Source organism: Schistocerca piceifrons, chromosome 11 (assembly GCF_021461385.2).
Source record: "Schistocerca piceifrons isolate TAMUIC-IGC-003096 chromosome 11, iqSchPice1.1, whole genome shotgun sequence".
Classification (NCBI taxonomy): domain Eukaryota; kingdom Metazoa; phylum Arthropoda; class Insecta; order Orthoptera; family Acrididae; genus Schistocerca; species Schistocerca piceifrons.
Window position 1 is genome coordinate 132,506,552 of NC_060148.1, and position 13,934 is coordinate 132,520,485.

The window sequence follows — 13,934 nt, forward strand, 5'->3', positions numbered from 1 at the left end:
ACCCACATCCTTTCGTCTTTCCCTCTCCTTCCCTCTTTCCTGATGAGGCAACAGTTTGTTGCGAAAGCTTAAATTTTGTGTGTATGTTTGAGTTTGTTTGTGTATCTATCGACCTTGCCAACACTTACATATGGTAAGTCACATCATCTTTGTTTTTAGAAGGAAACATTCCACGTGGGAAAAAATATATGCCTCATCAGGAAAGAGGGAAGGAGAGGGAGAGACGAAAGGATGTGGGTTTTAAGGGAGAGGGTAAGGAGTCATTCCAATCCCGGGAGCGGAAAGACTTACCTTAGGGGGGAAAAAAGGACAGGTATGCACTCGCACGCACACACATATCCATCCGCACATACACAGACACAAGCAGACATTTGTAAAGGCAATGATGATAAGACTTACCAAACGAAAGTGCTGGCAGGTTGATAGACACACAAACAAACACAAACATACACACATGTTTGTGTGTCTATCGACCTGCCAGCACTTTCGTTTGGTAAGTCTTATCATCATTGCCTTTACAAATGTCTGCTTGTGTCTGTATTTGTGCGGATGGATATGTGTGTGCGTTGCGAAAAAACATGTGTGTATGTTTGTGTTTGTTTGTGTGTCTATCAACCTGCCAGCACTTTCGTTTGGCAAGTCACATCATCTCTGTTTTTAGATATATTTTTCCGACACGGAATGTTTCCCTCTATTATATATATGGGGGTTGGGGAAATTACCCACTTACTATGTCCAAAAAATTCATCTAATGAGTAGAAGGGTTTACCATTAAGAAATTCTTTTAATTTCATTTTAAATGCTGTATAGTTATGTCAGACTTTTGGTGCTATTAGGTAAGTGACCAAAGACTGTTGTGGCAGCATAATTTACCTCTTCTTAGCCAATATTAGATTTAACCTTTGTGTAGTGAAGATCATCCTTTCTCCTAGTGTTGTAGCCATGTACACTGCTATTACTTTTGAATTCGTTCGGTTTGTTAATAACAAATTTCATGAGTGAATATATATATTGTGAGGCTCTTTAAATAAGGGTCTGCAGGATGATCTTGGATGAGCTCCAGCAATTATTGTGATTACACACTTTTGTGCAATGAACACTCTTTTACTCAATGATGAGTTGCCCCAGAATACGATGCCAAACGAAAGCAGAGAATGAAAATAGAATGATGAAGATTAGATGGGTAGATCACATAACTAATGAGGAGGTATTGAATAGAACTGGGGAGAAGAGGAGTTTATGGCACAACTTGACGAGAAGAAGGGATCGGTTGGTAGGACATGTTCTGAGGCATCAAGGGATCACCAATTTAGTATTGGAGGGCAGCGTGGACGGTAAAAATCGTAGAGGAAGACCAAGAGATGAATATACTAAGCAGATTCAGAAGGATGTAGTTTGCAGTAGGTACTGGGCAGTCTCAGGGCTGAAGACCACAACAACAACAGCTAATTTACTCAGATGTATATCGCCAAAATTTGCAATGACCCTAATAGCATAAGTAGCTGAACTCAAACGTTTCAGCACATCCTAGTGTGTTTTTTCCAGTTCAACCCCTCATCAATGCAACACCTAGAAATTTTGGATATTCTACCTTAGCTACCGATTTCTGATCGAAGTCTAATATTTATTAATGGTGTCATTCCATTTACTGTGTGGAACTGTATATACTGTGTTTTGTCAAAGTTTAATAAGAGCCCATTTGCAGAGAACCACTTAATGATTTTCTGAAAAACATCGTTTACAATTTTACCAGTTAATTCTTGTCTGTCAGGCGTGATAGCTATACTTGTATCATCGGCAAAAAGTAGCTGCTTTGCATCTTCGTGAATATAGAATGGCAAGTCATTAATATATATTAAGAACAGCAGAGGACCCAAGACCGAACCTTGCGGCACCCCATTCTTGATTGTTCCCCAGTTTGAGAAATCATCAGTTTTTTGGATATTATGTGAACTGCTTATTTCAACTTTCTGCACTCTTTACTCAGAGCATTTAATATTTCATTAGTGAAAGTATATATTGCATTTTCTGTTGAAAAACCCTTCTGGAAACAAAACTGACATTTTGCTAAAACTTAATTTTTACAAAGGTGTGAAGCTACTCTACAGTACATTACTTTTTCAAGAATTTTGGATAAGGCAGTCAGAAGAGAGATTGGGCGGTAGTTGTTGACATCAGGCGTATCCCATTTTTTATGCAGTGGTTTAACGATGGCATACTTCAGTCTGCCTGGGAAAATACCCTGCTTCAGAGAGCTGTTGTGTCTTCCGTTTGATCGAAGGTGTGTCATTGTAAAAGCAAACAATGTTTGTTCCTTCAGGTGCCTTATTCAAGAAAATGAAAGAAAATACATTTTAGAACTATCTGTACCTGGCCACACTTTTCTGAGAGTCAATCTGCTTAAATGGAAAAGAAAGAAAAGAGAAATCATACGATTCTAATACGCATGGGTATTGGAGATACGTCCTAATCTCGTCGCCCCTCTCTCTGTCCATCTTGTCCACAGCTCGTGGTCTAGTGGCTAGCATTGCTGCCCCTGGATCACGGGGTCCCAGGTTCAATTACCGGCTGAGTTGGGGATTTTCTCTGCTCGGGGACTGGATGTTTGTGTTGTTTTCATCATCATCTTTCATGACAGTGGCTAGATTAAACGGTGAAAAAAATTGGACGGTGTAAAAATTGAGACTATATACGGACACTGATGACCCCGCAGTTGAGTGACCCTTAAACCAATCGTCATCATCATCATCATCATCATCATCATCATCATCTTCATATGTCCATCTCCTCCTTCCTGTTCATTTGTCCATTTTGTCCCATCTCTCTGTCCATCTCCTCTCCCACCCTCTCTCTGAGCTGGTGCCCTGTTTATTGTTGTTGCAAATTCGGATTCTGTAATAGTATTCTAATCATAAGCGAATAAGCCATAAATACAAGTTTCCCGTTTGCTAACAGTGTCTCAAGACTTTATATTTTATATACATAATTATATATTAAGAAGTATATTGTCTGTATGTGTCTAAACATTTATTACAGTGACGTGTAAAAATTTGAAGAAAATTAGAAAGGTACATTTTGAGATTTTTGGTAACAGTGATGTACCTGATATATTTAGTACCTGAAAACGTGCCCACATTTTCATTATTGTAACGTTTCCCCTATCATTATGTGCATATTACATATGTACCAGATGGCATTCCAGTCAGTATATAAAAAAACACGTAATTGAATGCAGTGTTGTCAGAATTTTGAAGCAATCTCTGAAGAACGTTTTGATATTTGAGATTTTTTAGAAAGGGACACCTATGCTTGTACTTGCATAGAAACGAGTAACTGTTCCTAATTGCAGTTCTCTGAAAGTTTTTGACTCAATGCGTCAAAATTTTGCCACGGTGTTGCATTGGAATACGCGTGTGTTTTTTACATACTCGTTTACGAGCTCACGTGGAAAAGTACGAAGTACAAAGTGTGGAAAACGCAGTCTGCACTCGTAGAGTGGAGTTATTCACGGGACACCTCCATTCGCAGGACACTGACGACGGATCTGCGGAGGACGGCACGTCGCACGTGCCGGACGTCGGGGAAGACTCGTCCGTGTCGCAGGAGAACCACAGCCACAGCCTGCTGAACCACCACCACGCGGGGCACCTGCACCGGCACACTGCCGACGAGCACCACCACGACCACCGTCACCATCTCCACCATGACGACCACCACCACCACGACCCGCACTCTGCCAATGTGGGGATGCCGGCGTACCTCACGGAGACCATCGACACTCTGGAAGGGTGAGTCTCGCAAACTCTCGAGGCGGCATTACGGGGCAGGTGGTTTTATAATGTAAGTAAAGCCAATCGAGATAACTGTGAAATTGTGAGACAGAATTGCCTGTTGGAGGCAAAACGTGTAGCCCTGTGACAGGATTCTGGGTGACAAAATTGTGAAAACAGTCTAGGTATGGTATTCAAACAGTGGAAAATCCAAGGTGGAATGTAACAATATCGTGAGAAGGAAAGTTGCTACTCACCATATAGTGGGGATGCTGAGTCGCTGATCGGCCAACTTTACTTCTCATAATATTGCTAGGGGTGATATTGTAAGACATAATAAGATATCTAGTCTGCTCACCCTACGAGTCTTCGGTCTAGAATTAAACGCATTGATTTTACACTTCGATCGTCCCTCTTTTTTTTTTTGCCATTAGATTAAAATAAAATTCCTGTGTTTGTATCTTTAAAATTAATTTTGTGAGGACCCCCTCTTACTTCATTAGCTGACGAATTATTCTTGGTGAAAAGAGTGCTTTTGGCTCGTTTTCAGGTTTGAGGACCTGATTGCTGTCGGCTCTGGTTCGAGGCCACCAGAGGAACGTCAGAATGTGGAGGGCGGCAGCAACGGTGCTGCGGAATTGGAGGTAGTGAGAAGGAACTCTTCTGGTGTAGAGCGACCTGTGGTGGTTGCCGAAGTTGTCAAGGTAAGTGGGTAATAAATGTTACCGGGAAACAGTGGCCCGCTGGCTGGCAGTTACCCAGCAGTTATAATAGCAGAGAAGGAATTAGACAGTGTGTGTGTGTGTGTGTGTGTGTGTGTGTGTGTGTGTGTGTGTAAAACTGAAGAAAATTAACCTCCATAATAGCTCTATGTATTGGTCTGTGCATTAGTTGATCGTCAGATATCGAGTGTGATCCTACGTAGAGGAAATGTGGAGACTTTTGTTACTTGCCTCATTTTTCATTGTTACTAACTTACCCAAATAAAATTTCTCTGAATTCAATGAACTACAGAATACATAAACAGGTGTATAAAGCATTGAAAAAATGAAAACACTTGAAGGTAAAAATTGAGGAGCCTGTACCCAAAGCAGTTCAGCTCCAGAAATGAACATTATCAGGAAGCACAAATTTTAAATAATCTGCTTGCTTGATTTTCACTCCCAAAGCCTGTTTCTTTAGCGTATGGCTGCATATTTACATTCTAATAAGTGACTTAGGAGAGAAAAAAATGTGCTCCTTAGGATGTGATGGATAATGAATTTTGGAGTTTGTAGTTAAGCCACTTAAGAACAGAACCACAGTATTTGTATGTATGTTGCCATTAAAACCAAATGTAACAATTATGAACGTCATGTAAAATAATAGTAGTAGTAGTAGTAGTAGTAGTAGTAGTAGTAGTAGTAATATAATAATAATAATAATAATAATTATTATTATTATTATTATTATTATTATTTCCCTATATTTTGGAAGAAAAACTCGGTATTTTAAGCAGAAGGCTCAAAAAGGAAGTGGTAAAAACGAAAGTAAATTAAATTGTCATTTACTGAGAATAGTGTTCATGTGGACTGAAAATACCTTACTGAACAGGGTCGCTCAGTGGTTAGCACACTGGACTTGCATTTGGAAGGATGATGGTTCAAACCCACATCCAGCCGTCCAGATTTGGGTTTTCTCCACGATTTCCCTAAATTGATTCAGGCAAATGCTGGGATGTTTGCTTTGAAAGGGCACAGCCTATTTTCTACCTTGTGCTCTTTCTCTAATGACATTGTTGTGGGTGGGACATTAAATATTAATCTCCCCCACCCATCCACCCTCCCTCCCTAAAAACACTTGTCCTAAAATGGCTAAACATATTGTCATCTGTTAATAACTAATTTACTTAGCAGATGATTTGCATCTCTGCTCTTCCAAAGAAATTAAGTATGTTGCAAGAGGGAGAACAATAGATTTTTACATTGGCATCCCCCCCCCCCCTCCCCAGACCCCCACTGCTCTAGTGTGCATATAAACAACCTATGTGGAAGTATTCAAAATTACAACTTGACTGGTGGAAATATTTTATAAACAATTTAAGGGTTATGGGGAGGAATTCTGCTGCTGTTTAGAATTTGATGTAGATTTATTTGGAATGTTTATCTTGGTTTAAAATTATGTAGTCATAACTTTACAGTAACAGAGAGAATTAGTGATAAAAGGAGAAGAGTGAGGTTCTGTTGCACGTTTAAGTTTAACAAAAGGTTCTATACGTAGGGCAACCATGACTGAACATTTCCATTTTCACAAAATGAAGAAAACCGCAACCTTTCTTGAGCTAGTAATGTTTTATTGTTTACAGCTAGTTTCAGAATAATATAATCCCAACTTCTGGCAGACATTTAGCTATGTAAACAGTCGAGGTGTGTTCAAAAAGTAAGTTGACTTTTTATTTTTATAAAAAAAAATTATTTATTTATCAATACTCATGTTGTCCCCTTCAAAGTAATCCCCCTCAGATACAATACACTTGCACCAATGCTTCTTTCAATCCTCGAAGCACTTCTCATAAGCACTTCTCATAAGCACTTTCTGGTGCAGCCTTGATTACTTCCAGTGATGCGGCTTTTATATCCTCAGTCATTGAAAATCTTCGTTCTTTCATAGGTCTCTTCAGTTTTGGGACCAGGAAAAAGTCGCAGCGGGCCACATTCGGTGAATATGGTGGCTGAGGCATGATTGTCATGTTGTTTCTGGCAAAAAAATCTCTTGCAAGCAACGATGAACGAGCAGATGCACTGTCGTGATGCAAAAGCCACGAATTGTTATTCCCTGTTTTTTTCATATTGCTTCTCACAAACAGTGCATAATGTCAAGGTAATACTCCTTATTGACCGTACGACCTTGAGGCAAAAATTCATGGTGCACTATGCCACGGTAATTGAAGCATACAGTGAGCAAAACTTTGACATTTGACTGAACTTATCGTGCTTTTCTCGGTTTTGGCTGTCCGAAATGCTTCCATTGGGACGACTGGGTTTGACATCATAACTGTAAACCCATGTTTCGTAACCAGTTATGACCCTTTCGAGCAAATCGGGTTTGTCATTGACGTTATTCGAGAGCTCCTGAGTGATGCTCGTATGACGGTTCTTCTGATCAAAATTGAGACGTTTCGGAACAAACTTTGCTGACCCGTGCCTCGTGCCCAAAACATCTGATAAAATTGCGTGACACGAGCCGACCGATATGCCAACATTACCAGCAACTTCTCTTACAGTAGTTTGACAAATTGCCAAAACAATTTTCTTCACAGCTTTGTCGTTATTACCTGTTGTTGATGTGCTGGGGCGTCCAGACTGAGGTTCGTCATTGGCATCTTTTCAGCCATCTTGGAGGAGCTTGTACCACTTGTAAACATTTACTTTTTTTTTTGCTTAGAACAGACTCACCATATGCCACTGTCAACATTTCAAATGTTTTAGAGTCCTTGATTTCAATTTTCCACACAAAATTTGATGCAAATTCTTTGCTTGATTTTTTTTAAATTTTTTTTATTTATAATAATCGAAAATCACCGAGCACACTAAAACATGTCTAACCTTTGTATCTGTCAATAACAAATGAAGTATGCTATACGTTTGAGCCTGTGAACATACGCTCAAGATGTGTACCAACATAACAAAAAAAAAGATTAATAATCAAATGTATGTTGCCTGCACAATTTGAAAAGCCGGCTTACTTTCTGAACAGCTGTTGTATGTTCAGTTGCGGATAAGCAGTCATTCAAAAATGGAAAAATTAATGGCCGACTGATGACTGGGCGTTACTCGCAAAAAGTGTAAACAAACTAAGGTTGTCTTCTCTGTATGTTGTATGTGGAACAAACGTTCCATGACCCGCTTTATAAAATAGGAAACCTAAGAAGTTAGCAAAAAAAAAAAAAAAAAAAAATAATATTAAAAGAGGAAAATGACCTCACAATATGAGAGACACACTAGGATCCAGACATGAACCACCATCTTGCTTGTCAGGCTGCACTGATGGGGAAAAACGGAAACAGCTGAAGACGTGTGACACGTGATGCAAAGAAAGCTGTTGCATGCCTGATGTAAACAATAAAATATTATTGGTTCAACAGCTGTTTTGGATTTCTTCATTTTAAGGAAATTTAATTTTAAATTGTATGTTACGAACAAAGAAAAATTCAAATATTTTTGGAGAATGAAGAAGAAGAAGGAGAAACAAAAATGAAGATCCATTGTGGCATATCGGAGGAGTCTGGCCGCAGGTACGTTAGTCTACGGGCGTATCCTGAGGGAGTATCTCGAGGTACACTTTTCGACGGCACTGGGAAAATGTCATTGGAATTGCTAGCCGAGGAGGTTAATTCATTTAGAGATCTGTGAAATATCTCTAAGATTACAAATGCAAAAGTAAAGTACGACATACGAGAATTTAAAATCGACGTGTAGAAAATGGCTGCTATACTATAATGACTAATTTGATTTAGAGGGAATTGTTTCCATAGAACTGTTAATTATTTACATTTGTATAGTTTTGTATAAGTTGGCTGTACAATGCTTTATTTAAGACCGTCTCATGGGGACACATGAGCATGCATGCATTGTGCTTCCTCTAACAGGAATGTTCCTCAAAAGTTTGAAACATAACTGTTCAAAATCCCCCATTTTTATTTAGAGTTGATAATGACAAGTTATTCCTTTTGGATGTGTATTGCCTTGAAGTTATTGTAGAATGTTGATGGTGTCATGCTTAAGGGGTAAGAATAAGAGAGGTAGTTAACCGTAAGTGTAAGCTATGATGTGTTAAAATCAATATTAGAATACTGACTACAGCGTTCTAACACTTATAAGAGGTTCAGGTGATCACTAAAAGAAAGCTTAAGGTATGCTAATATATAATTTTATAATGAATAACCTAACGATAAGAACTCCTGGCTAGAATGATGTAAATGAATATTGAGAAGACTATCTAGAATAACATAAATGGGGACTTAGAAGACAGAAATAAGATGATGGCAGGCAACTGGTAGGTTTAATTTTTTTGTTTCCGAAGTACAAGTAAGAATGTCTCAAGTAAAAGGTAAGAATATGTGTTGGAGTGCCAGTTAGATATTGATATTAAAACACGATTGAAGCTGAAAAGTGAGCTGTCAATCAAACACGTGGCAGTGATCATTTCTCTTTCTTTTGTGTTCATAATACGGACCTGGATACTGTGCAAACTTTCTGGTAGGAGAATGATGTCACGAGTAGATAGTAACTGGCATTTTTCTGGAAATTTTGTGTCCGTGCTAAAAGTGTCACTCCAGTCTCGACGTACTCGCGAAATAACATTTTGACATTCATTTTCAGAGTTCCGAAGGCGGCGTCACTCCGGAAACGAGTCCGGTCGGTGCGGAAGCCGCGAAAGTAGCGAGGAGGAGCTCCGCTTCCAGCTACGGGACGTCGACCGAGTCGGAGAAGGGCTCGGAGAGTTCGAGCGACCTGTCCGTCGAATCGGGAGAAGTTCCTTCTCGGAGGAGACCTTCCGGGGAGCTCGGCGTCGGCGACGGGAAGACGTCGAAGGACGAGGGTACCCGGGCAGAGTCGGACCGGCAGCAGAGGGCGCAGAGGCGGAGGACGGTGGAGGTCGCGGGGCCGCTGGTCAACTTCACCATCACCACCTACCAGAGGTGAGGGTCGCGGCACGTAAAATGACCTTCCCTGTTCAAAAGTGTTCGGTCGGCCACCAGCGTTTCACCTTTTCGTACTCTCCCGTGGAGTGTCGTTTGCTGCTTTAAAGGTTTACATCGTGCATTTGAGGATTGTCAGTGGAACTGGTCCGACTGGGTGTAGGTACGCTATACTGCAATTAAAATTAGTTTGCAATTGGCATTGGTGGGCAGCAGAGTTGCCAGCTCAAACACAGTGTGCCGCGTGCTCGTGCGGTCAATAGCTGCGCACTCAATGAAAAAGAAACAGGTCGTCTACTTACTGGCTGAGCAAACGTGCTGTTAGGTTGTGGAGAGGGCAGCGGTGGGGGCCAGTGCTGCCGTAGTGACGGCGGTGGAGAAATGAGCCACAGTCGTATGTTACAGGTGAATAATAGCAATAAGACAAGCATTTGGTTGCACACGTGTCGAGTGGCAGAGGAAATTGTAAGAGGTGAAAAAAACTGAATTTTTGATAACACACTATACCACTAATGGAAACGAGCCAGTTACGAGTAACGCAGTTTCACTAGTGTTGTCAAAATTTAATGAAATAATAAGGTGTTCTGTGTTATTTTCTGCTACACATTAATTTTTTCGTGGTTTTGTTATTAGTACCTTCGTGTGTCTTACAACATAGTACCGATCTGAAGACAAACTTAGTTTGTAGTGTTGTTTATCAGTCTTTCTACTTTTACAAGAACTAAATTTGTAGATTCTCAGGTTTTTACATACATAGATGCGTGATTAAAAATAACAATGCAGCTTATTACATTGATAAAAGTGCTGTAATAAAATAAGAGCTATAAATTTTGTGACCAAATTATGACGAGAGAGTATTTTTCTTAGAGGAAAAGAAAATGTAGTGAGATACGGCTGTCCTCCCGGCCTTAAAACTGTACCGGTGAGATGGCTGCATTTCCTTTACAGTAACGTGAGACATTAAGTCCCCGGAACAAAAAGTTCACAATACCTACGATCACTAAAGGCGAGCTACAACTTGAGGCTGTAAGTTGCAAAAGAATTGAAGCCTTTAACAAAATAGTTTGCTTAGGATTGTTTGATCAGTATTGCGAATCGGACACTTTATTTTCAATATTTCTGTGGAGAAACAGAAAAATTTACCAAAGACTAACTTCAGAAGCATATATACTTTGGCCCTTTTAGAGTGCTCCGAAGCAAAAATCGGTGTGCATTTGGTGCTCCTTCCCCTCCACTACCAGTCTCGCGGCCTGCCCGCCTGTTCCCATTCCGAAGAGTGTAGGCGGTATCAATTGGCGGGGCTCTGCCGCTCACGTTCGCAGAGTGGGGAATGCGGTGAGCCCGAGAAATAGCTGACATCCGGGCCCTACCACTGTGCCCAGTGACACGCCAATTTTAAGGTAACTGTAATTGGAATATATACTCTGTTTTCTGTAAGTGTGATCGGGTTGGCAATTATTTTGAAAAACCTGGAATCCTCAGGTAATTAGATTTTACCTGGAAAAATCCCAGAAATCTCGGGGAATTTTGGGAATTTCATAAAATAAAATCTCGTAGAATTCCATACTTTTAGCGTAGGAGTGATGTTTAATTTTATGCACTTTTTATAAAGTCACAAATTTTAAAATACTTAGTACTTCAGAGTGGGTTAATTACAGGGTGGGTGGGAAGTAACTAGATATTATCGGATAGGTGTTAAGTTTCTAATATTGGTGGAATAATATTGGAACAGAACATTAAATAGGATAGTGAGTTTTCATGCCTCGTAGGCACTGCACAAGATCGTGTAGTTACGGTGGAGAAGATGCATTCTCGTCCAAAAGTGACTGTGTCCTGTAGAATAATGGCTACAGATATAATTGGCCCATATCTCCTGCATGACAGAGTAAACAGGCAATGATATCTTCAGATGCTTCAGAATTACATTTGGCCCACAGTATCTGAATGGGAAAACACCAACTACGTTATCTTCGTACAAGATGGCACACCACCTCACTTTGGGAATGTTCTGCGGAATTGGTTGGATGAGAAGTTTTCAGGATGTTGGCTGGGAAATTGTGGACCTTGTGAATGGCCTGTAAGAAGTCCAAATCTGAAGACCTGTGGCTTTCTTTTATGGGGCTATGCAAAAGAGGTGGTGTACAAAATAAAACGTCACACATTGAACAAATTGGAATCACAGATTTGGGAAGTTCTTATGAACATCCCACACAACTTCCTCCAGAAAGGTGTGGATACCATTCCGGTTCTTTTGAGGAGATGGGTTAACACTACAGGTGGCTAAATGAAAATTTAATGGAGTTTAAACATATGCAGTCATACTCAGATGACAGTGTACATAATGCATTAATTTCAAGTAAAGATAAAAGGTTATATGTCAATTTCAGAACCTAGTTATTTTCTGCCCGCACTGTATACAAATATTGTGTCATATATGTTATCAATGGTAGAAAATTGTGATTAGTCTAGCACGGCTCTGAGGGAAGGAAAGCCATTATTGTGGTACGATATGACCCTTCCCCCAGCCCCTCGCTCACCATTAGTTTAAGAGCTTTTTGACACCATCTTCATCCTCGTACCTTGAATCCCCAGGAAATTATTATTATTGATCCCCCCCCCCCCCCCCCCCTCCCCTCCCCCAACTTCGAATAGCCATCCTGGCGACAGAGAAGTAAACGTTGTGCTGTATGTACCTTCACGTTTGCTGCCACTTCATAGGAATATCTGTCCCGAGACATAAATGACAGTTCCATATGCTTATTATGGTACATTTAGCTTATGCTGCAGCCTCCTTACCAGCTGACACATTTAGCCAGCAACTGCACTCGAGCTGACCTCGTCACCGTCGGTATTTGTTCTGAGCGAGAACTGAGATATAGGTGGGACAACGGTCAGCAGAAAAACCTGTCTAAAGTGCACACTTAGGTTGCAGCGAGAAAAGGCATCATGAGATCGTGTGATATTCACATGATAATAAATAGGGACCTGAAAAATTCACCTTTTAAAGTAAATGGGGAAACAGGTGTGAATTATGCCTCAAAATGCAAAAACGGGAAATTACTTAATAGGTCATATTTCATCGAGAGCTGTAGCCAGATGAACTATTTTATCGGATATAGTTTGAAAAAGCTTTATGTCCTGCATATAAATATCTAAAATGTAACCAGTTTTCAATTACTGGTATTGTACGTATGGCATACTGAAATCCTTGGATCAAGGCAGTCAGGTGGATGGAGTACGTCTTGATTTCCAAAAAGCATTTGAGTCAGTACCCCGTCTACGCTTACTGTCAAAAGTTTGATCGTAAGAGGGTATCGAGTGAAATTTGTAACTCGATTGAGGACACAGCGTGTTATCTTGGGGAGAGAGAGAGAGAGAGAGAGAGAGAGAGAGAGAGAGAGAGAGAGAGAGAGTCATTATGAGATGTTGTAGTAACTTTGGGTGTGCCCCAACAAAGTGTGCTGGGACCCTTGTTGTTCACAGAATGTTTGCAGATGATGCAGTTGTTGCCAATGAAGTACTGTCTGAAATAAGCTGTATAAATATTCAGTCGGATCTTGATAAGGTTTCAAAGTGGTGCAGAGATTGGAAACTTGCTTTAAATGTTCAGAATGTGTCCTATGACTATATCATCAGTGAGTCACTGCTGGAATCAGTTGACTCATACAAATATGTGGCTATAACATTGTGTGTATATGAAGTGGAATGATCACATAGGCTCAGTCGTGGGTAAAGCAGGTGATAGACTTTGCTTTGGTGGTAGAGTATTCGGTAAGTGCAATCAGTCTACAAAGGAGATTGCTTACAAGTCACTCGTGTGACTGGTTCTAGAATTTTGCTCAAGTGTGAGACCTGTTCCAAATAGGACATTGAATGTATACAGAGAAGGGCAGCATGAATGGTTACAGGTTTGTTTGATCCACGGGAGAGCATTGCAGAGATACTGAAGGAACTGAACTGAAAGTCTCTTGAAGATAGACATAAAGTAACCAGAGAAAGGATACTAATGAATTTCCCAGAACGGGCTTTAAATGTTGACTCGAGGAATATATTGCAATCCCCTACGTATCGCTCACATAGGGATTGTGAGAATAAGATTAGAATAATTACTGGAGGCACAGAGGCATTCAATCAGTCATTCTTCCCGCTCTCCATAAGTGAATAGAACATGAAGAATCCCTAATAAGTGGTACAATGGTACATACGCTCTGCCGTGTACATCATTATGGTTTGCAGAGTATAGATGGAGATGTACATCATCTGGTGAAGACCAATTTGGAAAGATGATATTCATAAGAATCTGTTTGGAAAATAAAAATTTATGTGTGTGGTAACATATCAATATGCTCAGTGATCTGCTGTCGTGCCGATTGTGGATGGAACGAATGGTCTGATCGAGACACACTCTGCATAATGCGACCTAGTACTCAGCAGTGGAACCTAGCGCTTTATAACAAAGAAATAGGTACGTTTCTTAGCTAAAG

At 40.3% G+C, this 13,934-nt stretch overlaps 1 protein-coding gene across 1 annotated transcript in view; it reads left to right on the forward strand.

The window, feature by feature from the left end:
• LOC124719797 overlaps positions 1–13,934 on the forward strand; it is a 393,830-nt gene that overhangs the window by 338,175 nt on the left and 41,721 nt on the right. The window contains exons 14-16 of the mRNA XM_047244992.1: positions 3,529–3,788; positions 4,321–4,474; positions 9,131–9,450. Coding sequence (XP_047100948.1) covers positions 3,529–3,788; positions 4,321–4,474; positions 9,131–9,450 — 734 coding nt within the window. The remainder of the gene's footprint in view (positions 1–3,528; positions 3,789–4,320; positions 4,475–9,130; positions 9,451–13,934) is intronic.